The sequence below is a fragment of the Phoenix dactylifera genome, chromosome 6 (assembly GCF_009389715.1).
Source record: "Phoenix dactylifera cultivar Barhee BC4 chromosome 6, palm_55x_up_171113_PBpolish2nd_filt_p, whole genome shotgun sequence".
Taxonomy (NCBI): Eukaryota; Viridiplantae; Streptophyta; class Magnoliopsida; order Arecales; family Arecaceae; genus Phoenix; species Phoenix dactylifera.
This window is the reverse complement of record NC_052397.1, coordinates 788516-814663: the sequence shown is the minus strand read 5'-3', so window position 1 is coordinate 814663 and position 26148 is coordinate 788516. Positions and strand designations below refer to the sequence as shown.

Genomic DNA, 26148 nt, shown 5'->3' with positions numbered 1-26148 from the left:
CATTGGAATGAACTCTTGAAGTGATGTTAATGTTCTCCCATTATTTTCATATTGAAGGACTGAAAAAAAAAAAACATAAATTCTATCCACGATCTATAACAAGCTGTTTAAAATAATATAAACTTTCAAAAATCAAAATTTGCAGCTTGTCTTGGTTTATGCCTTCAAAGAAGACAATATCAAGGTATAAAGGAGATGGAAGTACCCTAGTGTTTTCCATTTTGCAATCTCCTGAAACCCAATTTCCTATGCAAAAATTCTGTTCTTTTTTAATAATATTATTTAAAATGATCATATATACAAAAATTACTCGATAACATGCATTTACCAATTTATTACTACTTGATTCGATGAAGGCAATTGACAAGCATGAACATCAGTCAATTTGCAAACTTTTTTATGGAATAAAACTGTTATCGTAACTTTGAGGACATAGCTGCCACAGATGCCCGACCTTTCATTTTAAATTTTTTAGGTGGACCATTATAACTAGATATTGTTCTAATATCCTGAATTGGCCCCAAATATCTTGCCTAGCTTTCAACTGCACCTTCAAGCCACCTTCCCCATGGGTTTATGTGGTTTGGTTTTATCTTCCATTCCTTTTTCTTGTTTAAAAGTGGGTTCCTAGTCCATGAGTATTAATGGTCACAAAGATCCTCCTTACTTCCTGAGATAGCAAAGTGTTCTGCCTTTTCTTAGGCCCATTTAGATGCCGAAAGAAGCTAAAGACTACCATCTTCTCTTAGACATTATTGGTTGGACCAGATCCACTAGCTCAGTAGTGGACACCAGTTTAGCGGTGGATCGGTCCAACCACGGAGCAATATGCGCAAACATGAAGAAAAAAAGAAAGAAGAAGGAAAAACAAAGTAACTAAGGCACGTTTGCACTGTTGCTCCATGGTTGGATTGGTCCACCGCTGACCTAGTGGACTTGGTTCAACTAATAATTTTTCATTCTTTTCTGTTATTTCAATAGGAGAGATGAAGGTCTGCTTTTTTTACTCTATTTTAGATGGGAATGTTCGTAATCTTCCAAGACAAATAGGAGATATTTGTGCACAACAAGTCGAGAAGTGCCGTTTGTGTGAGTCATTATTTTGAATCTCGCTAGCAATGGCTTCAATCAGAAAAAAATTGGACTACTGCAACTAAGGGTTCATACCTGTTTACATTTTGGAATGGTATTTTTGCGCCCAGAGGCATGAATTGAAATGCACTTCTAGTGCTAATGGAAGGAAGCATGTTGTCATGATTTAAATGTAGAGACAAAAAATTTGAGAATCCATGACTGCACGATATTTTGTTGTTTGATAAAGTGGACGACCATTAGATGACGTGGGGGCGATGACTAGATAAGCCATTAAAAGGTGGAGAGTCCGCTTAATATCATATCCATTCAACATACGATATCATATTTTTGAATGAAACTGATTAGGTTTTAAACATAGCATTGTCTGAAAAAAACTATAGCAGCACACAAATAACAAAATGTAAATGCCAATCTCAAAAAAATAAATGCATTATTTGAATCTGCGATATCAATTATTATGTTGAGCTAATTAAATTGGGTCAAAAAAATCTATTCAACCTTTCATGTCCACCGCGTATGTGTCATCGTCGAGGGTTAGAATCAAATTATACCCAGTGTAATTCTTATATTATATTCTTTTATAAATTAGATGATGGAGGTCCTACATCAATGATTCAAGCTATTAATTATGATTTGCTACATCTTATATGCTCGCATACAAAAACTCATGTGATCTAAAGACCTCTAGCCTAAGCATTAAGTAATCCATTGTTCCATATTATTTAAATTGTTCAATTTTTGATCAGTCGATAGACAATATAGGAGTCTTCTATTCATATGGTTTCTGATGTAGTGAATAGTTTAGAGGTAACATATTATATCCAATCGCTCGGATTATCAATATGGAACCTTATCATGCAATTCTAAACATATGTAGGTATATAAATGTTACCCTAGGTATAATGCGTACCTTACCCTATTGTTGATGTTGCTGTTGTTGTTATAAATCTTTAATCAAGAAGCATGGTAGTAAATTTGCATGCTAAAGATTTAGGATTTAAATGAAACAAGCAATCTTGAGAGAAAAGCTCAACTTTAGCATTTATGCATGTGCTTTTTTTTAAAAAATATATATATTAAATTTAGTTTATATTTGCATGTCTTGTTGTTTAGGATAAGCAAAGCCGGTCAATTTAATCCAACAAAATTTTTATACCAGGATTGAATTGAGGTTATGTGGGCTTAAAAGAGGTCAAGGGATGTGCCTGAAAAATGATAAGTTTTTGGGATAAAATTCTAATTGGCCAGCTCTACCGATCTTTGATGGACCCATTATCTCTCCTGCCAAAGGGACTAATGAAGTCCTAGCCAGTTCAGCAGACATGATTGATGTAAATTTATCCTTGTGATAGGCTAGATGATCATGTGCTTACAGAAAATTCATTGCCATTTTGCTTGACATGCGCATATGCTGCTTTTTAATTAATTATTAATTGATAAATACATAACAATGCTACTAATTTTTTTTTTCCTAAAGTGGATGATTTATACAGTTCGAGTGCGGATATATATAATAAATAGGCAACTCCCTTTTTCTAACCCATAAGATACTTTCAGAATGACTGACCATATATAAAGCTATACAGTCTGCGGCTCCGTTTGCCTTTCTGAATACATGTTTAGCTTAAAAAATCACACCTTAAGCTATCATTCTTGTAATTATCTACTGAATTTTGTGTTAAATCTGAATTTAGTATTCAATGCATCAAAATATAAAATGCTTTCAGTTTCTATTAGGTGACTGAAAATACTTCAAGTCCGTTTTATCAAAAAAAAAAAAAAGAAAAGGGAAAAAAAATTCAAGTCTACAAATCTCAAGAGAATGTTTTGGTTATATAAATAATTAATCTCTCCAATATTGCAGTGCAAAGGAATCCAATGGGCTTGCGGGTTTTTGGGTGCGGATCTTTCAGGATCCGACCCGAACCCGACGCGTTGCCATTCTTCCTTTCTTCGTTCCCGATCGCCAGCCGCTTCTTTCTCCTCCCGCTTCCTCCTCTCGATAATTAGGGTTAGGGTTTAAGGTTCTAGGGTTAGCGTTAGGGTTTTGGGTTTCTCTCCACCATGAGAGCTCTCCTCGTCTCTCACCTCCGACGAAACCCTCGCCTCCTCCTCGTTCGATTCCCCTCCCTCTCCCCTCCCCCGTCCTCTCCTCCTCTCACTCCTCCCCCGATTCGATCCCTCCATGGCCTTCCTTCGCCACCCCAATCCGATTCCTTCTCCTCTCCCCCCTCTCGGATCCTCCAATCGACCACCCCAGTTGCTTCCGAACTGGAGGAGGAGGACGCTGCCATGAACGAGTTCCTCTCTCGATTCGTCTGGGCGATCCGCGGCAAGCTCGTCGAGGCCTATCCGACCCTCGCCAAAGAAACGCTAGACGCCATGCTGCTCGTCATCTGTCAGAAAGTCGTCGCCGAGATGGAGAAGGCCGGTGACGGCGCCGCCGCTGCCGACTCGCCGATCGACCTCAGCGAGGATTTGTGGAAGACCATATGGGAGGTGAGCAACTCGGTCCACGAGGCCATTAGGAGGGACCGGATGAGGGAGGAGCTCAAGAAGTATCTTCATTCCGATGAGGTCAAGGATATGTGCCACTTCGCCGCGGAGATCGGCATCCGGGGACCCATGCTTCGGGAGCTCCGCTTCAAGTGGGCGCGCGAGAAATTGGAGGAGGTCGAGTTCTACCGGAGCTTGGATCAGATGAGGGAGCAAGCCAAGAAACAAGAAGAGGAAGAAGAAGCATCGAGTTCGGGCTCTGGGGTTGATCCGGAAAGTAACCGGGTAGAAGCAGAGAAGGGTGGGAGGACAAAGGTGTTAGCTTTACCCCTGAGAAAGGGGAAGATCAAGTACAAGATCTATGGGTTGGATTTGTCCGATCCGAAGTGGGCAGAGGTGGCCGAGAGGGTGGAGGAGGCTGAGAAGCACATTGTGCCTGAGGAGCCGCAGCCTGTTGAGGGAAAATGTAAGAAGGTTGAGGAGAAGCTCCTTGCCTTGAAAGCAAAGAGGGATGACCCCACGCCAGTACTGGCTGAATGGGCGGAACTCCTCCAGCCAAAGAAGGTCGATTGGCTTGCCTTGCTTGATAGGATCAAAGAACGCAATGTGGATTTGTACTTTAAGGTCGGTTCTACCAATTTTTTTCCCTTCGGATTTTTATCTCTGAAAGTTAGTTAATTGTATATTAGAAACCTATCATTCTTCTATATTTGAGATAAGTTCTGCTATTGGGCATTCGTCTGCTGATGATTTACATTTTTTAGTCAATGTTATTAATATCTAGTAAATCCACAAATCACCCATCAAAGTTATCGGATTGTAGACTGTCACCATGATCACTCTGAGACATAAACCCTTTCGAATCAACTACACAAATCATGAGGTTCAATCATGTATAGGATATCGAATTATTTAGTCTGCTTGTACACGTTCAAATTTCAGAAATACTTTGATCCAAATGTAGCTTGACAAGTAGTAATTCAAACTTTTATGTTTAATATTCTGTGATTTGTTGAATTTCTTGAGATGATTGGGACATTTGGATGACTGTAAGATTGCATCACGTTTGAATAGTTCATTCTATAATCCATTTGATTTTTAGGTTTTGGTGGCTTATACTTAGAAATCAATGATAAGTTCAGTGAGGATTTGTTTTTGAAACAGAAATCGTGTGGGTGACATGCAAAAGACAAAAAGAAGCATCACCAACTCCTTTGAATCATGTATCAATGCATCATATCTGTGGGTAACCAAATCAAAATACTCGGCTAGGATTTAAGGTCAAACTAGTTAGGAACTCAAACATGAGAGAAATGTCATACATGGAATTTGTCAAAACCTCTGTGATAATCGTTGCTTTGTGAATTCAGGCTTTACAACAAAGCTAAAGATTCCATCCGTGCGTTAAACTTGTTTGTGGATATCATGGAGGTGAACTTTTGTTCAAAGCTGCGGAATGGATAAGAGAGGCAGAGTACGTATTGGTTGTAACAAGTGTTTACTGGTGATCCTCACATCACCATATTCTCATTTGAAAGAATGGAAGATGTGAATTGGGCTTCCAAAAAAGGTGTTACTGTATCATGGATAAGTTTATTAATCTTTATCTCATTGGCAAGAAGGTTTTCTGGATTGTAGAATTGGATCTGCCCCAACTTAGTATTGGTTGGCATTTGCGAGTCTCCTTTATGAATCTTTGGTATATATCTTTATAGGCTTGTATCTAGTTATAGCCCTTCTAGTCAAGACTGAATAATGTATCGGCAAGATTTGTGGTTGGGAAATTAGCTCGATGCTTGAGACAGATATATAGCAGGGGTTATACTTCGGTAGCCATATGGGGCTGTGGATATATCAAATCGTAGTAGTAGATGTTTGAAGGGTGGAGTAACAAATTTTTAAAGCCACGGGTATCATATGCTAGTGCTAGATGGGGCTATGGAGGAGCACCAGCATAGGAAAAAATTAGGGACAGCTGTCATTGGTGTTGTAGTCATGTGCAGAATGGGTCTGAAACATCTCACAGGAAGGAGGATGCCTTTCAAATTGAGACACAACAGGCGACAAGGAGGCCACTGGAGACTTAGATGAAGTTGGATGATGAACTGATGCAAATAGATTGCATAAATTTTCTTGTTTGTGTTTACAGTTTGATTTGAAGGTTTAATATGTGAAAACATTAATTAGTTAGTACAAAGAAGGCAGAACCCTTATGTTGTTGCATTTGTATGCTATATTGTTAGGCTTAGCATATCTTGACTGGCCACTGAATATGGAACATATTTCCAAATTTTCGTTTGACGGGAACAGAGAGCATGGTGCCCTCAGTTTTGTTTGTTTAATGAAACTGTTAAATTCAATGACCTAATCATCTTTTTGCTGCTTGTAGAATAAAAGAGGACAGAGAAAAAAAACCTGATTGTGGATTTATGTCATGTTAACTCTGATCTTTCTTGTCTTCAAACATCATTTACGTCTGCATGATCATTTCCCAACCTGTCAATCCGATGGCATTTGTTTGATTTAGATTATTCTGTGTGATGCTTGTCTTACTGTAATTTGCAGGTTGCTGAACACCTCTTGACTGAGGAGTCTTTTGACGCAAACATCCGTGATTACTCGAAACTAATCGATGCCCATGCTAAGGCAGACCGCATAGAAGATGCTGAGAGGATTCTGCAGAAAATGACTGAAAGGGGTATCAAGCCTGATGTTCTCACATCCATCATCTTAGTTCATATGTACAGCAGGGCAGGCAACCTTGATCGTGCAAAGGAGGCATTCGAAAGCTTAAGGAAGGAGGGTTTTCAACCAGATTTGAAGGTTTACAGTTCAATGATCACAGCTTATGTGAAGGCCGGCATTCCAAAGCAAGGCGAGGCACTGGTAAGAGAAATGGAGTCGAGAGATATCAAACCCACCAAGGAGATCTACATGGAGCTGCTGCAAGCATTCGGGGAGCGCGGCCAAGTTGACGGAGCGCAGAGGATAATGAACACAATGCAATTTGCTGGAATCCAACCGACTCTGGAGTCCTTTACATTGCTCATCGAGTCCTATGGCCAGGCAGGCGATCCTGATCAGGCTCGGGGCCACTTTGATCACATGATGAAAGCCGGCCACAAGCCGGATGATCGATGCACCGCCAGCATGATGGCTGCATATGTCAAGAAGAATCTCCTGGACAAAGCCTTGGACCTGCTCCTTACTCTTGAGAGGGATGGATTCCGACCAGGTATTGCAACATACGCCGTTCTGGTTGACTGGTTAGGCAGGTTGCAGCTAGTGGAAGAGGCAGAGAGGTTGCTGAACAAGATAACTCAAATGGGAGAAGCTCCCTTTGAGATCCATGTTAGCCTGTGTGACATGTATTCTAGGGCGCAGCAAGGGGAGAAGGTTCGCAAGTCTCTCAAGATTTTGGAGGCAAGGAAAAAGTTACTGAGAGCTGATCAGTTTGAGAGGATTGTAAGTGGTCTTTTGGCAGGTGGGTTTGTGGAAGATGCGAAGAGGATAAACAATGCAATGGAAGCACGGGGCTTTACCCCATCGGAGCCGACTAGGGTAGCGCTCATGGCAGCCCAATCCATCCCTCGCCAGAAATCACCAAGGAGAGGTGGTAAAGTATGAGAGGGAGTCTCTTACCTAAGTTCAGGTCTAAGCACAAAGATTTTGATAGATTTATGCTGCAAGTTTTATGTTTGCAAGCTTCTTGTCTAGCTCTTTTACAGTTGCATGTGTATCATGCCTTTCGGATGCTATCAGCGGAATGCTGAATATTTAAGTAGAAATTCTCCTCGTGCTTTACGTACTGCAATCAACTGCTCGGGTTTGCTGTTATGTATTCTTTTGTGAACAATTTGTTGGTCCCCTAAATAAATACGGAGAAGCAGGCAGTGCTGGCTAACACAAATTGTATGTCCAATTTTTCTTTGTTTGCTTTGCCTGTTTCCGCTTCATTTTTTCTGGGCAGTTTATGTTGGGAAGCTGTTCTTGAGACAGCATTCTCGTTACTAAAACAAAGCTTTAGTTGCATGCAAGTCGTGATAATGGCACCCAAATGAAAACGCAAACCACCAAACAAACTCTTACATGTTCATACATACGATGAAATCCAGACGCATGAATACAACACACTGGTAAAAACAAACAAAGAGGGCTGGAAGAATAGCTTGCCGGATGTCATGGGCGATTAGATCACAGACTGTTCGCCAGCATCTGCCAAACAGAAACCGGAAAAAAAAAGAAGATGATCAGCGTTAACTAGAAGTGAAGATTAAATATTAGTTGGAGAAGATTTACCAATCAATGAATACCTTTGCCGGGGACGATGATGACAGGTGCTGCTTTGCAATTGTGGAAGCAATATTCGCTGACGCTGCCTTGCAGCACGCTGCAATATAGGAAATGTTAAATACGACAACAACGGTCGATCTTTGATAATATAATTAGATATTTATCATTACCTCTGGAGGATGCTGCGGCCACGGGTGCCCATGATGACGGCCGCCGGCTTCAGCTTCTCCGCCTCTCCGCATATCGCCTTCCCGGCGTGACCTTCCACGATTCTGGCCTTCGTCCTCACCTAATAAAAAAAATTCAAAATACCCAAATTACCCTTGCCCGCCTTCCGCTCTCTTTTCCCGGGGCCTCCTGGAAGGAAAAAGGGAAGAAAAAGGAGAATGGGGAAAACAGTACCATGGCCACCTGGAAGGCCTCGACCGCCAGCTTCTCCATCAGCTCCCGGCTTGTCTCGTACACCAGATCGTTATGCACACCTATGGATTTATAAATCATTAGAAATATTTATATATACGAGGGGAAGAAAAAGAGAATTCGGTGAGGAGAAGAGGGGGTATTCTGGTCCATTTGCGCATACTACTTACTGGAGACGGCGTGGATGAGGTGAAGGGTATCGGCGAGGCGGCAGAGGTGGACGAGGGCCCAGTCGAAGGCGTGCTTGCTGTTGGGCCCGTGGTCGACCGCGATGAGGATGTCCCTCCCCCGCCGCCGCTCGCCGGTCTCCCTCTCCAGCTCCGGTTCCGGCACCACCGGAATCAGCGATGGCAGCACCACCTCCCTCCAGCTGTACTCCTCCACCGCCTCCTCCAACGGCTCCATCGATGGATGATGATTATGAGTATTACTGCTATTAATCGAGTGGATGGAGAAGAGAGAATAGAGGAGAAGGGACGAAAGAGATGAAAAGAACAGGACAAAGCTAAAGAGGAGGACAACAACTATAACTAGGTTTGGGGATTTCGCGTACGCGCCCTCGGCTTTTTCTAGAAGGTGGATTGGGTGGATGAGCTACGAAAGCCATTCTGAGGAATCTTGGTCAAATTATTTTACAAGACGGGGAAACTAAATCGACATCCCGGATTTAGGAAAAGATGTTTCAAGAAAAAATATTAATTATCTGATAAGAAACTGTGATGAGTTAATTTTCTGATTCAAGCATTGGGCTAATTGGGCAGCTAAAATGGAGATCGGTTCCAACTAGATGACTTGCTAATTTAAGAAAGGACTATGTTGTTTATTTTTTTAAAAAAAATGATTAAATGATTTAATCATGATCTTGTCATAAATATATAGTTATCTGCCGTTATATTAGGACTTGAGAAGGGAAGACTTTATGTCCAACATGATTTGCTGCATAGACGGTTAAATCTATAACCCTATATTTATAGTGTTTGTTTTTTTTTTAGATAAAACAGATGGTTTAGGATATTGTAAAAAACAATTAGAATGCTCTAGAATGCTCTATCACAAAAGCACCACTCTCAGGATCGAGACATCAAAAATCAATGACCCACCTGCTGCAATCAACTTCGAGTAGGGGCATTGGATCATGAACCAAGCTCCATCTTTATAGCCTTTGCCAATCATACAACCATTGAAACTGATTTTGAAAATATAAATCAACCAAAACGATGTAGGAGCAGAAAGCGAGTCCCACCAGCGCATGCTAGGGCTTTAATAATTGAAACGTACATGTGCTATCACACACGGAAATTTTTGATATCCAACTAAAATGGTCGATTTGTAGTACCGGATTTTGCATAATATTGGGAAGAGTGGAACTTCGTGCATCGACCCAAATAAAAATAAATGCATGTATTCCTCCAAGGATAAGATCGCATTAAGTTCGAAAATATATATTTTTAATGAAAAGAATAGTATATCTTTTTTATAAATGTAAATAGGAATTTGTTTTATCTGCACCCTAAACCCAAGGCCACGCGGCAGGGTATCAACCTCCGTACGACAAAGTGAAAGCGAGCTGGTCACCGTTGATTTGGCGCGGCTGCGACCTGTCGGTGCGGAAAAGTCATAGCGTGTCGGAATGGAACTCGTGGTTGCAAGTTTCCTGCAAGGCGGACAGCACCCTGCCACGTAATGCTCCCACCATATCTGACTCGAATCTAGTATACGTGTCAGGATGCTAGACCCTAGCACGCCTGTGTATGTTGGCTGACATCACGAGCGGGATCGGCTTCCTGCGATGAATAGTAGCAGTGGCACATGCGTGCGCGCTTCTACAGCTTGGACCGAAGAAAGGTCCATCCTGGTTGGAAATGGATCGCAGACCTGAAGAAAGCACGGTGGCGTAGCAGCTGACCGAATCTAAGCGCCATGACAAAGATATATTTGATGCAGAAAGTAAATTTAAATGGTAAAAGAAGTTAAATAAATACACATACTAGACAAGCCTCAACAAAAGTAGATTCAGATTAAAATTCTGGTCGTGTCAAAGATACATCTGCTGCAAAAACTAGACTATACTTGACGTGAAGTGAAAATTAATACACAAGTTTATATGGACCGTTCCCTTTTGCCTGGCTACACCAGCCACAGCAAAAATAGTCGCACAGGCTTATGTAAATGAGAGCAACTGCGTTCTGCTGCCAGCATGGATTAACCTAGCAATTTGGTGCCCTCCTGATGAAGGAGTCAGGAGTTTCAAGTCTCATGATGTGCATCAAGGATTCTGAATTAATATGGCTGTAGGAACTTTGTGAAAACGAGGTAAAATTGGAGCTTGAGAGACGGTGTTATGTAAAAAACCAATTAATTTCGTCCCAAGTTAACACAGACAAATATTAAACTTTAGAAGGGAATGGAGTAGAAGATTTCTGAACCTAGACAGTTTCATGTACAGCTGAAGAATGGTTGGCCGATCATCAAGATTCAAAATAATGTGCGAGGTCAATGCACAGCCATATTTTTTTTCTAAGAATTAGTCTAATCCTCTATTCTGAACTCTGCTAACAAAGGTTCAACCAATTCAGGTAATGGCTGTTGTAGGCTAAGACTTGAAATTCCTCGAGCAGTTTCTTGGGTAAACCAATCCTGAAAAACTACCACGAGTCCCTGAAGAATCGGATGCAAACTTATTAGAACAAGTTTGCCACACAAACAAATACCGATCCCCATCAGCCACTCCAACAGAAATACCGATCAGGAGGATTCGAGCTCCACCACCATCGCCCTCACCGTCGCTGTCACAGAAATCATCTCAGAAGCAGCCAGCAGAACAAACATAGCTGCAGCAACCATCACCATCTTCTAGAAGATCTTCAGAGCCATCTCCAACTCCAACAAGGTCAAGATCTCCCTCACCACCCCAAGAAACCTCCGAGCCACAACAAGAAGCAACAACTCAGGAAGTGTCTCAGCCCCCGTTGAGCCATTCTCTCAGACCACCGCGCAACCCCAACCCGAGCCTTCAAATAGACCTCAAGCACAAGAACAAAGCCCATCCAAACTAGTTCCAGCTGCTCCAGGAGAACCGAGGCTGGAAACCAGCCCACGGAGCACTTGGAGCCTAAAACATATCCGTTGATACTGCTCTTAGCACAACTCGTAGCCAAAATCATATATCTGAAAGAGAACCTGAGGAAATCACGGAAGAAAATTCTACAACAAACCTAGCCAAGAAACAGGAACCGCCCCTAGTAGAAGAAGGACGCCGAATAGGTACGGAATCAGAGGAAGATAGCGAACCATCCGAGCTCCCACAAGTAGAGGAAAAGCCTCAGAAGGATGAAGAATTAAAACAAGACATGTAAACCTCATATCAGCTACAAGTAGAAGGAAAACCTGAAAAAAATATGGAACCTTGAAGCCCTGAGTCAGAAACTGTATCTGAAGGAAATAAAAATGATGAGCCTAAAACAAAACCAGAAGTACAGCTAGCCAAGAAATCAACTTTGTCTAGTGGTGAGTCAAAGAACGGAATGGAAATCATGTCATCTAGTGCTGAACCTGACTCCCAGACATCCAGATTACATCCAGCCACAAGAGAGCTCGTAACACAACTTAGAAGCTCAGGGCAACAGGCAAATCTGAAAGGTTCCAAAGGAAGGGAGAAAACTATGGGGCCTAGGCCTAGAAGTATCCCATGGACTCCACCATCCCCTGGAGAACGAGCAAGCTTTCATAAAGAGATCAAGGAGGGCCTGCCCAAATTGGTCCAAAAGCTGAATCTTGGGCAGTTGCAGCAGCTGGGGAAGCGAGGGCACAACAAGAATCATAACCTTAGCAGGTGAGAACAAAGGGGCTACCATGTTTATAGGACATGAGACCGCAAACATGCAAGGCATCCTCCACACTCGCAGAGGCCGCAGGCTTAACAACAACAAAGCCGAGGCAAGCAGCAGTAATAAAGAGATCCAGAAACAGTTGTTGAATCATACAGGTAATAAAAATCCAGCAATCACTGCAAGCATCAATAGCAATGTGCAGAGCATCAACAACTCATTGCTACATGAGAGTCCTTGCAGCGGAGGAGATCCAGGCATTCACCTGGTTCTCCCTATCAAACCAGGTAAGCCTCTCAAATGAAGGAAAATGCCGAATCAATTGAAACTTTGAGGAGTGCTGTGAGCAGCTCAGAAACTCTCAAACATCAGGAAGCATCCTAGAGGACTTCTCATGGAATCTAGTGACGGCGACTAGGAGAACCTTCAGAAGTCTCAGTATAGCTGTGAAGAGAAAAGCGAAGGGAAAGGCTGAACAAGATGGCACTTCCACAATCAACAGCCATGCAAAATATTCTGAAGAATGTACCAGCGGAGCATGAAAAAGATACTAGAAATTGTTGATGCTGGCAATCTCATTGTAGCTATCAGAGTGCAACAACTATCACAGCAACTACCTGGACTCACATATACAAATTATTTATACTATGTATTGTAATAATGCTATAAATTATGTTTCCATGCATTATAAATGCAACTCAGATAACTCAATCAGACCAGACAGGTTTACATTTGATAGCATGAGTTATGCCCTTCATGCAATTGAGAATACAGTTCAAATCTCCATATAGTTAATATAAAAAATGCATAAGAAAGGAGTTACAGATATGTAAGTGACAACAAGGTTACCTCACTTTCAAGGTAATTTAGACATGCAAAGACACCAACCTCACATGATCCTTGAACCCAAATATAACCTCCATTTGCTCCAATAAGCTGTCAACAATGACAGAGGATGACAAGCAAAGAAGTTCACATGAAGAATATTTACAGCTTCAACTTCGAGGAAGCAAATATTCGGGAAAGCTAATGAAGAAACAGTTCTGTATCTTCACGGTTCATTCGCATGCAGGCTTTGTGTCGAAGCTGGTCAAGCAGATTGCAAAAGCCTGGAAAGCAGAGAGTGGATAGAGATAGTCCATTGTGAAGATGTCCTTGCCTATTTTCCCAAACTGGAGAATTACTTTCTCTTGCTCTGCTAGAGAGACCTGGTGGGAAGGATCCACAGCTGCCACGAGCTGGAAGTTCTTGACAGAAGCTACAGTCACCCGCCCTCTAAAATTCAAGCACCAGCACTGCAATTGCTCATGCCACCTAGGGGCTTTGTTCTTTAGTACCAGTGGCTCTTCGTTGCTTGGAACAGGTGCAGATGGCCCAGTAAGGCTTGTAGAGGAGAACACTGTAAGTGGTTCCTTGCCCTTCCCAACTGATAAACTGGAGAACTGTTCATCAACGGAATGAATAAGGCCTGTGGGAGTTGGGGCAGTGCCACCTTCTTTAATTGCCAATACTGGAATTGAGTTCATGATGCACTGCATCCTCCTTGGTCCTCGGGTTCGGAGGACATTGAATTCGTAAGAAATAGTGGCGATGCTGTAATTGCCTGCAGGTACTCTTGGGGAGACCTGCTTGGAATGGATCCTTCGGCTTGAACGATTGCTTGATGAAACTGCAGCATCACTAGGAGGCTGGCTATCGTAAACAGTGAACTTGGTACCTAGAAAGTTTGACCTGTTCAATTTCCCCAAAAGACTACTCAGAGACTAGGAAAGATAAAACAGTGACACTAACTGCAATGCACAAGATTACTTGCCTCAATTTCCCAATATATGAGCTGCTGGCTCGAGAGAAATCATCTGAGGCCAATGATATCACAAACTCTGTGCTGGTAGCATGCCTATTTTTGCGGGCTGCCAGCAAAAGTTTGTCATTCTCCCCCTGTTGAGCTGCAGTTGCAATAACAGTATCAATATTAGCAAACCTGTGCCGGAGCCTAGGCATATCTCAATTCCTTACTGTATCTTAAAATTAAAGCATTCCTGACTTCGCTTTGAACTAGCCTTTTTTTGATGTATAATCCTGATATGATCTTGTATGAATGATCTCTGGTCGCGAAAATCCATCTGACATATGCATTAAGCAGATAAATGTTGTCGATGATAACAGTTATCAAGCATAAAGAATGAAATGCCAAATGTATGCAACTCTCTGAGGTACTATTGCCACTACCATTCTCATATTATGTCCCTCTTAAGGAAAAGAGCATACTATTTACACAGATGCAACAGATATTGCTAGTGTTTTTTAAACGTGACATCAATCAACCCAATCAAAGGATTCACCAAATGATGAACAAGAAATTCCGGTAGAGTTTGTGAAGTTCATTTTCAAGTTTCAAATTATCTACCAACTCATTGCATAACAAAACTTGGGCAGCCCGATCCATTTCACCCTCTTTCTTTCGACAAGGAAAATGCTTCGCGATGCCCTTGATATGCACACGAAATGTTCACCAGGTCCGCAACTGCTGATTTGGCAACTCTGTAATCAACCAAACCCTTGCAATTGGCAACAAATCCCATAAGTTACACCCTACCCCTCTTGCCACATCTCAAGATAATTATTTGTGTGCACATATTGGGAGGCCTGTAGCATTAATTAATCAAACAAAGCATAAATCATGGCAGAACTTAAGATGATATCATGTTAGGCAATATATAATCTTCCTTCAAATCATGCAGTGGGATAGATTTCCTTACAGACAATAGAAAGAAAAATAAAAATAAAGGAAGGAACTAGAACCTGCGCTACAAGGATGAAATCGAAGAATAGTGGCTTACATGGGCTCAGTCCAAGATACAGTCTATAAGTTGACGTTGCCTGTTCCCTCCTAATGAAGCACTGAATTGGATAATGGCGCGGCCCCGGCTATTTTCAACAGACAACCAGTGTAAGAATCCAATTTTCAATAGAATGAAAGCAAAAACAAATTCCCCTTCGCCATTGTAAACTCATCCAACAAAAAGTTGAGCTCAAATTCATAAGGGAATGGGATGACAAAGGCAACCTGCTTGAGGGAAATAGGGAAGGTGATCCTGCCGGATTGCTCGGGGGTCTTGACAACCTCTTTGGTGATGTCCCTCCAGGTTCGGCACACCGCTGCGCAGGCCACCACATGCCTCCTTGCTGGCCAGGAGACCTCGCATGCCTCCACCCTCTGGATCACGTCGAGCAGCAGCTCTGGGGGCAGGTTTGCCCACCTTCTCTGCTGCTGTTCCTGCTGGGGATACTCGAGCTGGTGCCATGATTGCCGGGGCCCTCCATGCCTATGCCTGGCCCTTGCTTCCGCCAATCCTCCTCTCCTCCTCGACATGCTTTCAAACTTATCTCTCATCTCCTTCAGCTCCCGGACTATACTCTTAAAAGACATCTTTCCAGCACCCCGGATCTAAAAATGGTGGATTTTGTAGGATATGGGGAGATGGGTGGGAAACTGGATGGCCCAAATTAGATGAAAGTTGGGATTTTCGGCATTCAAACGACTCTGTACATGCGAGGATTGGGGGGGATCTGATGAGCATCCGAATATGAGTTAGGGCTTCAGATTTTAAAGGAAAAGCCTCTTTCTTTTCCTTTCTTCATTAGAATGCAACTCGTCTAGAGAGCAAACGGCTCCGATTTACCTAAAAATCGCATAAGGAAAAATCTATGCTTTTATTCTAAAAAAAAAATCCTCTTTTTTCCCAAATTATGCCGGTTTTCACCTCCGATATGATAGAATAGGAGCAATGCACAAGAGGGAGAATACGAGAGAGAGAGAGAGAGAGAGAGAGAGAGAGATCGACAGATTGAAGTGATTGGATGTGAAAGAGCCAGTCTCTCTAAGGAGCTCTATTCGGCCTCTTCCTTCTTCAGAATGGAACTAGGAGAGAAGTAGAGATTTCTCCATTGAAGCCCCAGAGCCCAAATTTCAAAAAAAAGAAAGGAAAATCGGGATTTTTAAGGATAAAGATGGAATCTTTTTTGCCTAAAAACCTTTTGTGCCTCCAGCTCCAATCCAAATCAGAAGAGATCCAAAAACAGCAAACATATCAATTTTCTCCCAAAAAAATCTAAAAAAAATATCCCAGAAAAGAGAATATAGGTTCCTTTCGAAGAAAAATACAATCTCCTTTCCTGAAATCCGCCCAACTTCCAGCTCTGACAGGATGGCGACGAAGCCACGTCGAGGATGGGATCCTCGAGGGAGATCGGGCCAAGAGAAGGGCTCAAATCCCCCCAAAAAATGATCTTTCCAACAGGCGGATTCGAGAAAGGCTCAAATCTCTCTCTCTCTCTCTCTAATCGAAGGACTCATCTGTTCCCCACAAATCTCCCATCTCCGGCGCCAACAGAAGACCCCCCTTCTCCTTCTCCCAACGATCTCAATGCCGGCCCTCTCTCTCTCTCTCTAAATTTACGGTCTTTTCGTTTTATTTACATTTTTCTCTCTGGCGTTTTCTAATGCTAGAATTGGCCAGCACTGCGATTTTATCGTTATAAGTCGAGGTTCCCCTTACCCAACGTTTTTATCTCTCTCTATCTTTATAGAGGCAGAAAAAAAATTGAATGTTAAAAATAGAAAAAATAGTTAAGGAGGGGAGAGCGAGGGGTGGACGGTGGACCAAGGCCATGCATCGACTTACAATATCACAGTTGTGGCACCCTGAATTAACATTGTCATACTATTGATCATAACAACACGAAGCTGGCTATTATATCTTAGCTTCTATATTCCTTACAAACAAAATATAAATAAATAAAAATATAATTTTATAATCTATTAAATAATAAAATAAATATTGGTTCAGAAGATTTAAATCCAACTATAAATACTAAGCCATAATCCTCAATATTCATATCCACTAAAGAATTAAAGTTGTGCTACATAGATCGTCAAGCTTGCTAGCATGAACTCTAAGCCCAGACCATTCTTCATTCCTGCCGACCCTATTTGTCCAAAAAGAGAAAAATAAAGATATGTGAGCAACATAGTTTAGTAAGTAAATTTTACGCTACCTTAGTAGATTAAGTACCATAAACCATTTAATGTCAATGCATTATTTAATGAAAATAACGGTTATTGCAAAAATAAACCATTTCATACTACAATATATTAAGGCAAGTCATAACGTCAATCGTGCACGCAACAACCATCGATATTTTATAAACATGATTTCAAGTTTATTTTGTAAATAAATTCATAAATCATTCTTCTACCATTTAGCATATCATAGTTCAAAATATTGCTCACAAATATTTTTGCTACGGTCACTCTACAAGGTGACATGGCCATATTTCGTAATCAATAAAGATTCATTTTTCGTATGCCAACTTTGTATCCCTCGGTAGGGTCGTGTTTCATATGGATGCTAGCTCCATGTGTGATCTTCTCTAATTATAGAGGTCATTCATAACTATTTGAGAGCTTTTGAAATATTTATATCTTTTTCTAAAAATAAACACATGAATAAATTAAAAATACTAAATGACACGATCATATTCATATTTAATAACAAAGCTATTTTTATTAAAATATTCACAAAATTATTTTTATTAAAATATTTATAAAACTATTTTTTCATAATAAAGCATGATTTTTATAACACATATGTCAATTCATTATTTTAAGAAAAATATGATATCTTCACATGCAAATCTTATGCATAGAAAATATAATAATTTGAAAAATAATAAGAAGCACAAAATCTACTTATTTCTTTTGTCTTAGACTGTCAAACTTTGCTAGGTGACTTCGCTAAATCTATTTAAAATATTAAAGGTGAAATTAATTTTTATTCGATGACTTTAATAAAATTACAAATAATAAGAGAAGACATGACTGAAAGTACAATAGTTTTGGGTGGGTTGGGTCTAAACAATTCGCTCAATAGATCATAGGGCACCGATTCAATCAAGGTCAAGATCATTCAAAAAGGTTCATTAATTGTGGTTTCAAAAACATTCAACGGGGCTGGGGTAGACAGTCCGGGCACCAGGACGGTTCAGACCCTCTTTACGAAAGTCAACCTAAGTCCATGGAATAAGAAGATGGGGCCTTCATCGGGGTCCATAGGTCTTTAGAGAGAGAAAGAGGGAGATGAGCGAAAAATAAGAGAGAGAGTGATGGGTTCTCTCTCTCCTCCTCCCCTTCTTATTGTTTTCTTTCTTGGTAAATAGGAAAAGGTAGAGGGTGGACCAGTGGCTGTCGTGATTGTGGTCCAGCAAGGTGGCAGCCAGAAGGGGTGGCGGGTGATGGAGAGCGGCCAACGACGGCCGGTGGGAACGTCTATGCTTGGCCAAAACAGAGTAAGGGAAGGAGATGGGCAGCATCCCTAGCTGCCTTGGTGGCGGCCTTCTTGGCCTAAGGAAGCATTGACATAGAGGGGGAACTCACTGGCGAGTGGTGTGGATGGCGACTCTCAATTGGCAGTGGCAATTTTTGGTAGAAGAAGAGCGATTATGTTCGGTCCATGAAAATAGGGAACAAGATCTTAAGTGGAGGAAGAAGTAGTTTTAAACGGTGGTGCTCGGCCGGGGTGGCAAGCCACTGAAGAAGGAGGAAGGAGGTGTACGGTGATGGATCAATCGAAGGGAAGAAGGGGTTTGAGTAGAAGTTTTAGGGGAGGGGATAACCTCGACTCATCGGCAGCTTCGGCCGGCCGTCCGCCAGTTGTAACAATCCTCAATGGTCACCGGCCATTTGCATCGGCCCCAGAGAGTTCGCGCTAGCTGCACCTCCCTCAGCCTCATCCCAACAGCGGTCGTTCGAGCAGGGGATCGCGATCCCCTATTCCGATTTTTTTTTTGATGGGAGCTTGGGCTGTGCAATGTTCGGGTCAGGCCAGTCAAGTAGGCCAGACCCGAACGAGCCATCGCAATGGTTATTTAACAAGACTTTTAAGAAAATTTATATGCTACATTTGTTGTTTGGTTGCATTCGGCTTGCTTTGTATTTAGACTCAGACATTCAAAACTCATTTAAAATCAACGCTAGTTAGCCTCCGCCATGTAACATTATATACATATGCATGCATGCACCTAATAATTAGTATGTGTTGTGTATATTTTTGTTTAAGTTTCGATTTTTTTGATAGATACTCCAAAGTCTCCCTACAAAAAAAAGAAAGATAGATATACTCCAAAGCCCTAGGTTAGCCTCTGCTTGACATGATTTTTGTTTTCAAGATTCCAGTTTGGCCGCTTGAATAGGAGAATTATGTGGTGAATTTGGTTGGATTGATGTTTAACTAAGATGCCAAGATTATAGATTGATGTTTCTTGACTTGACCAACATGCTTTACTCGTGCATCTACTAACACTTTTCTCTTGCTACAAAAAAACTTGAAAAATGAAAATGAAATGCTTCGTCATTATCATTGCTTTTCACCTATGGTCCTTAATGTCCTCGTAGTGTTTCGAGCCTCCAACACTCAGATCACTTCTTTTGTGAATGCTGTTACATTGTAGAATACAAAATTTAAAAAATAGAATAAGAGTTGGGGCGTTACACTGTGAGGATATGTGCGGACGTGTATTTAGTTCCACATCGGTTATTCGTTGAATAGATCTTTAGTACTTATATAGGATCAAGAAATCTAAATAATACCTTATGTCTAGTATTTTTGGATGGAGTTTTGGATTGTGACATACGCATAATTAAGTTGCAACTCAATTATAATTTGTTAAAAGAAAAAGTGTGCTGCATTCTCGATGAAAGTTTTTTTTTTTTTTTTTCCTTAGATAAGGAAAGAATCTCTCTCTGTCGCTAGCCCTCTCAACTTTGTTGTTGTTTTGTATCCATAATTGCAATCAAAGCTTCCCAGCCTCATCTTCTACTTGGTGTTTCCAATGGCAGAAACATGGTGGCTTTTCTTATTACAAAAAAAAAGGATAAAAAAACAACAAGAAGCAGCTAAAGGTTGAGTTGGAATTTGGTCAATGCAAACCTGTTATGGATTCATATTTGAATTGTCAATAGGACCACTGATATTAAGAGAAGCTAGCACAATTGCATCCGCTAGCTGCAACTAGCTGTCCTACCATCGCATGTACTCAATCCGAACCCCATCAACCGTCGCGTCCAGCCCGGTTCCCCCTCTCGGCACCAACGTCACCCAAATGTACTCATCCCCGTCCGCCTCAAGATCTTGCAATAGCTCAGATATCCCCAACTTAAGATTGCTTTTGGACTTCGTCACCGCGTCACCTTCGTCCCTCACCAGCCTCTTGCCATGGCGGACTCCGGTGCTGAAGCTCCCTGCAAATTCCCTTGATCTGGGGCTAACCATCGTCTCATCAATGATGTTAACAAAGACATCGAATTTGACGTACGTATCTCTCTTTACGCCTATTCCGTAGACCACCAAGACCTCCTCCTCTTCCTCTGTTTCTTTCTTGGTCCTCTGCCTCCTTGGCCGGTGGATCCTCGCCGTCACGGACTTGTCTAACGTCCAGCTAGTTTGCCCGACGTCCACGAGCTCACCGGCGGAACCCGGCATTCTTAGTACGTTGCCAGCTTCTCTCGTCTTCAGCATATCATGCGCAATCCTCGGCGGAATGGAAGGTTCGGGGCGCGCAGCAAGCCAAGGCAGGTCCACATCCTCGTACCTGTACCCGAGCTTGGTTGTGTCGAGGCAATCTCGCACCTTGATCCTGACCAGGCGGGAATTCTCATCATAGAAGCAGAACTCCGAATCGAGCCACTCGGTGTCCGCAAACTCCAGCTCGTTTCCATTCATCTTCTTCCACACCGTCCACAGCCGATCTATGTTTGCATGGTGTGCATAGAGCAATGTGTCATGGCCAGCTGAGAAGAATCTCCTCCACAACCATCTAGTCAACGTGTTGTGGGGTGCCGACTCGATGCTTCCTGGCCCATCGCAGTCCCCCTCCTCACCAGACCTTAGCCTGCAACCCATGAATAGCTCGGGCTTCTTCGCACTGGAGATCATCTGAAGGTACATGATTCCGAGGTTGGTAGATATCTGCTCCTCTGGTTCCAGGCCGCTATCCACTTCGTTGAAATCGATGTCTACAATTCTGGTGTCGCTTGGAGAGCCCTTTGTGTAGATATCTGGTATCATCATCCCATCAGGGGAGTCCCAGTTCCAGAAGGGAAGTGCGAATGCGTCGTCTCCAATAAGTTTTCCAATGATGCGCTCGTGGAAGTAGATGAAGATCCGGTACCACGGGAAGAAGAACCATGATCTCTGGATCTTAAGAATGTTAGAGGAGTTGACGTGGTTGTCGGCTCCATTCCAGTAGATCCAATGCATCTCAGCTTGGCCCTTTAAGCTATGGGGGTGATCGGGGGGGAGCTGCTTCATTATAGCGATCGCCTTCGAGTAATTCGCGAAGTAGTCCTCGCTGACAAGATGGGCCGGCGGACGGACTCGCATGGGCGAGGAAGGATCAGGGAATTCAAAGTCCGTGGGTGCAGGAGCAGAGCCGAAGCTCGGTCCATTGGCTGGGCAATGGCATGTTGTTGGGTTGGGGCTGAAAGGAATATTGTGGTACTTGTTGCTCTTGCTTCTAACTGTGGTATCACCAATGGACTCTGCTTCTTCTACCATTCCCATTATCATTCCTCCGAACCATTCAAGCGCTGTGGAGGGGAAGGGAATTAGGTTTCTTTTGACTCCAAAGTCCACTGCTTCGCCACTGCACATTGCAGGAGATAAGTGTTAATGATCTCTACCATGATCAAATTTAGTTAGCATTGTTTTCCGAACATGGAATTTAGTTGAACCTTATTAGTTAAGGACTTAAGGTTAATTCTGTAGAAATTAACACTTCTGATGAAATAAGTCATGAAGATTGTATAGCGCTTTGATGATAAAATGATAGCGATGATAAATGAGGTATTGTAGAAATTATTGAGCTTCTTCCTCTAACATCATGCATCTGCTTGTCCAGTTGATGGATCATCTCCTGCGCCGCATCGGTCTGGATTGAGGATGGATGCATTTCAAGGTTGTAGTGATCAGATGATTCAACCACACTGCAATGGGTATTTTCATGGAAGATGACTATAAATTCAGTTACGAGATGAGAAAGATAGGCTTTGCCACTTCGGTTTTCTTATGCGTTGCTTTTAAGTACTTCATAATTCGTAACTAGAAGAAATTTTTACACCGGCATTTCTTTTTGTGATCTTTTTACAGGACACAATATTCGCTTTTTCAACAGAAAGTGGCTGTTTTTTTCTTTCTTTTTTCTTAGTTTAACCTGGGATCCTGGTCTTCAACCAATTAAAATCTCGAAGTACTTACTCATAGCAATTCTTTTGGAACAAATTCGAAGTGTTTTCTACCATACTAAAGACGAGAACTATTTTACTTATAAGTTTTTCTAAGGATGCGATTTAATTGATCCTGCCTAGCTTGCGATTTATATAGTAAATAAATTCTATAATTATTTTTGCTATTAATGTTCAATGCCCAAAGTTATTTGAACAGGGGATTAATCTTTGACAGGGTAATCTGAGGTTGCAGAATTCTAAAACCTTGAAAAAGAACATTTGTGCTATCTACTCAGGGATCAGAATATTTTTCTAAATGTTATCCTTACTTTTTTGGAAAAAAAAATTTATTTTCCATCTCCGAACTAATTGAACTGATGGCTCTGCTTAGTATTTTTTTCCTTTTTTTTGTTCATTTTAAATTTATTTGTTTTAAATAATCAAAATAATAGTCTGATTACTGATTAGGAAGTCGATGGCTGATCTGCAGAACATTGCTCAACATTTAAGAGGACTTTCCCCCCTTGGTTTCGGTTACTTTTGTCAGCCAACAGCCCTTAGTAGACCCAATTAGTTGCGTATAAAAAGCGTATTGCAACTATAAGTTTTAGTAGAAACTACTTAGATGGGGTTATTAATATAAAAAGCATTCCTGCTTTTTGGTATGTTTAGCTACTGTTCGCAAATATAGTCTTCAGAGGTGAAGATAAAAAAGGCTAAAACATGAACCGATTCTTTCCCTCTTTCTTTGCAGCTTATCTCAAAGCATTCGCATTCACAAGGCATTTTTTCTGGCCCAAAACCAGAGACTCGGGCAAAATGTAGAAAACTTAAGAGAAAGCATCATACCTGTCACGCGAATTCCCTACGACGTCTGCAACTGGAGCTTCTTTGGTGTCGATGAGAAATAGATTCACGACGAGGCCAGCAGAAGCAAATGTGAGAAGGATGGGGACCAGCCATAGTTTGGCTTCCATCTATAAAGTTATCAGGTATGCAGGTGGGGAGCCCTGAGAACTTCACCACGTTAGCCTGCAATGTTCTGAGAGAGAGAGAGAGAGAGAGAGAGAGAGGAGAGGGAGCACCCAAGGATGAAACAAGCAAAAGCTCAAACAAAATGGCACTTATGGTTGCCTGCATTTGCTCAGCAGCAAAAGTTCCACTCTTCGAGGAAGAGGGAATTTGGTACTCGCCTTCTTCGTCTTTACTAGCAGAACTACGAGAAATTTCTAGGAAAGAGGGGAAGCTGAAGTAAAAAAGTTTTATGGAGAGATGAGGAAGTCGAGCATGAGAGCAGCATGACCAGTACCACGTTCATTATGAGACCAAGACAAAAGAGTATGGCCATGGCCTGAACCGCATCTTGTCACGTTGCATATTTTATAGTGTATATTTATAAAAATAATAGTGTTCATTGGTCATTTTGTATACCAAAAATATCCTCCCATTAATCTTTGATATGGTGTACCAAGAAAAGAGAAAAAAAGAAATGGTTTTGCATTGTTTTTGAACAGCCACCTAATAAAAATGTAGAAATATTGTTTCTTAATTGGTTCATATTTGTGAAAAATTGCTTTCTAAAACTTATTTGAGATAAAAAGATGATATAAATGTTTTCCAGGTCAAGCCATATTTATGAAGAAATACTTTTTAAATATAATATTTTCATCGAAATAATACTTCATAGTAACATAATTTAAATTTATTTCTATTTTTTTAGATATTTAATTTCATTATATCTATTTTTGATGTAAAGGAAGGCAAAAAGGAGACACCCGATTTTTATTGAAGATTAACCATATTTATAATAGAGATGAGGGACGAAGATGAATTATATTGTCAAAGGAGGAGAGGAACATATGGAAAAAAAAGAAGCAAAATGACTCCAAACTAAGTATCTGATAATTAGAATAGAAAATATTGATCATTATAAAAAGTAATGGAGGAAAGAATCTCATCCAGATCTACAAGTAAAAGCATTCATCATCTGAAAGTTCCAAGTAATTTCACAAAAATTTTTAGACCAATATTTTTTTGTTGTACTATCATCTTTTGAATATGAAGAACTCTATTTTGTTGATCTTAGAAGACTAAACTGTTGTACCCCTTAATCTATTAGTATATGAGAATGGAAACATGAGGGCCAAAGATTCCATTAATTAATTTTTCCATAGGAAAAGCGCCTTAAAGATCCAGTTATTTGCACCTTAGCTAATACAATATAATTACCACCAGATTTTACAACTCTACAAACGCGAGTACAGGCTTCCGTTTTCTAATCTACTTGGTATTAAGTACTTGGGTGCTACTTCACCCTTCGTTCCTAACTTTCCCCAACAGCGTTGACTGTTCAACCATGAGAGAGACCTTGGATCGGGGATCCAGCGTAGGTTTTTTATTTCCTCCCTCTCCATCGGGGGACCAACAAATATATTTATCGAATGCCAAGGGGCCCATTGATGATGAACGCTTTAGCCTGCCGACATGCCTCGTTATCATTGTACTGGAGGCGCGTGGAAACTTTAAAAGCGATTTTTTATGAGAAAAACTTACAGATTTGTTTTTCTGATCTCTATCCAGAATTTGTGTGGAGGAGTTGGTATAGATTTTTTTTTTTGTTGAAAAAAAAAACAAAGAAGATTTTTGCCCTCTACTGTCTGTTTGTGTTACATTTAAAAATGTCCCTTTCTTGCTTTGTTCTTATCCGTTTGATCACGCGCCCACCTCAACATCTTTTTGATGAAACACACCCACTTCAACGTCATTTGAAAACACCCATCCTATGGTAGGATATCCTCTTGATATCCCTATGTACTCATTCATAAACTGTTACTGCGTTGTAGGATCTTTTTATACAATATGAATATATATGAAGACTACCATACACTACAAGGATTTCACATGCATCCAACTTGTCCAAACGGGAAAATGACCCTCATGTATCTAGACCTGACATATAACCATTTATTACAGGTAAAGAAATTATATAATGGTCATCAAGAAAAAGAGTTCACATTGTAAATTGCCAATATTTTTTTTATTAGCTTAATTTTAGAAATCACGTAACAATCTGCATCGTTCATAATATTTTCATTTATTAGCGTGATTCTGTATCAACCTATATTATTTTTTTTATTAGCATGAATAAGCATGATCTTGTTAAGAGTGATTTTAGAGATTATATAATAACTTGTATCAGCCAATAATATTTTCTATTGTTAGTGTGATCCTATATCAATGCATATTATTTTTCTCGTATAAAGTCTGTATACAAGTATATATAACTCTTGAGATGTACCGAATATGATGAAACAGAAAAATAAAATTACTTTTCTCTCTCTTTCATCCTTTTCTTTTGTTTTTTCTTTTTTTTCTGCAAATATTTCAACAAAGAGATGTCTCTCTCTCTCAACTAAGACCGGTGAAAGCTTGGTAAGGGCACAATTAACCCGAGGTCTTTTGTGTCCATACCAAGAGACTACCAGCTCACAGACCTCCCATTGAGCTTGGCAGGTTAGACGCATCTCTAGTTTGAGCGAGTTCATCTAGAAAGTTGTGGCTAATAAAACTTGAATTTTTGGTAACGATTGAGACACCAGTTTAGCCTACCCTGTCACTAACTGTTTGCTTGGTTGGTATCCCTTCCCTATGGACCTGAAGCAAGACAATTTTATTTTGATTTGATTACTTCGTGCATGTCTCTATTCCAACAGCATCAATTACTTAGAGCAACAT

General features: G+C 41.0%; 4 protein-coding genes across 7 annotated transcripts; 1 reads left to right on the top strand and 3 right to left on the bottom strand.

The window, feature by feature from the left end:
* Nucleotides 1-2888: 2888 nt before the first annotated feature.
* LOC103703729 (pentatricopeptide repeat-containing protein At3g54980, mitochondrial) lies at nt 2889-7447 on the top strand. The gene is made up of 2 exons (XM_008786677.4): nt 2889-4215; nt 6157-7447. Exons 1-2 carry the CDS (start codon nt 3160-3162, stop codon nt 7216-7218), a joined length of 2118 nt encoding a protein of 705 aa, XP_008784899.2. The 5' UTR covers nt 2889-3159; the 3' UTR covers nt 7219-7447.
* Nucleotides 7448-7638: 191 nt separating this feature from the next.
* On the bottom strand, nt 7639-8904 carry LOC103703730. The gene is made up of 5 exons (XM_008786678.4): nt 8475-8904; nt 8287-8366; nt 8055-8173; nt 7905-7981; nt 7639-7806 (listed from the first exon to the last, which is right to left on the bottom strand). The coding sequence occupies exons 1-5, from the start codon at nt 8707-8709 to the stop codon at nt 7781-7783; spliced, it is 537 nt and encodes a 178-aa protein (XP_008784900.1). The 5' UTR covers nt 8710-8904; the 3' UTR covers nt 7639-7780.
* A 3882-nt stretch (nt 8905-12786) lies between these two features.
* LOC103703732 (tubby-like F-box protein 5) lies at nt 12787-16650 on the bottom strand. 3 transcript variants are annotated; one of them, XM_008786679.3, is made up of 5 exons: nt 15199-16650; nt 14972-15059; nt 14192-14254; nt 13945-14077; nt 12787-13862 (listed from the first exon to the last, which is right to left on the bottom strand). In XM_008786679.3, exons 1-5 carry the CDS (start codon nt 15559-15561, stop codon nt 13190-13192), a joined length of 1320 nt encoding a protein of 439 aa, XP_008784901.1. In that variant the 5' UTR covers nt 15562-16650; the 3' UTR covers nt 12787-13189. The 3 variants fall into 3 exon arrangements, with proteins under 3 accessions (XP_008784901.1, XP_038982969.1, XP_008784902.1); XM_039127041.1 differs by lacking the exon at nt 15199-16650 and having other exon boundaries at nt 14192-14777; XM_008786680.3 differs by lacking the exon at nt 14192-14254 and having other exon boundaries at nt 13190-13862; nt 15199-16649.
* Nucleotides 16651-19976: 3326 nt separating this feature from the next.
* On the bottom strand, nt 19977-23868 carry LOC103703733 (polyphenol oxidase, chloroplastic-like). 2 transcript variants are annotated; one of them, XM_039127040.1, is made up of 3 exons: nt 23499-23868; nt 23263-23423; nt 19977-21833 (listed from the first exon to the last, which is right to left on the bottom strand). In XM_039127040.1, exons 2-3 carry the CDS (start codon nt 23388-23390, stop codon nt 20210-20212), a joined length of 1752 nt encoding a protein of 583 aa, XP_038982968.1. In that variant the 5' UTR covers nt 23391-23423; nt 23499-23868; the 3' UTR covers nt 19977-20209. The 2 variants fall into 2 exon arrangements, with proteins under 2 accessions (XP_038982968.1, XP_008784903.1); XM_008786681.2 differs by having other exon boundaries at nt 23263-23868.
* Nucleotides 23869-26148: the final 2280 nt, after the last annotated feature.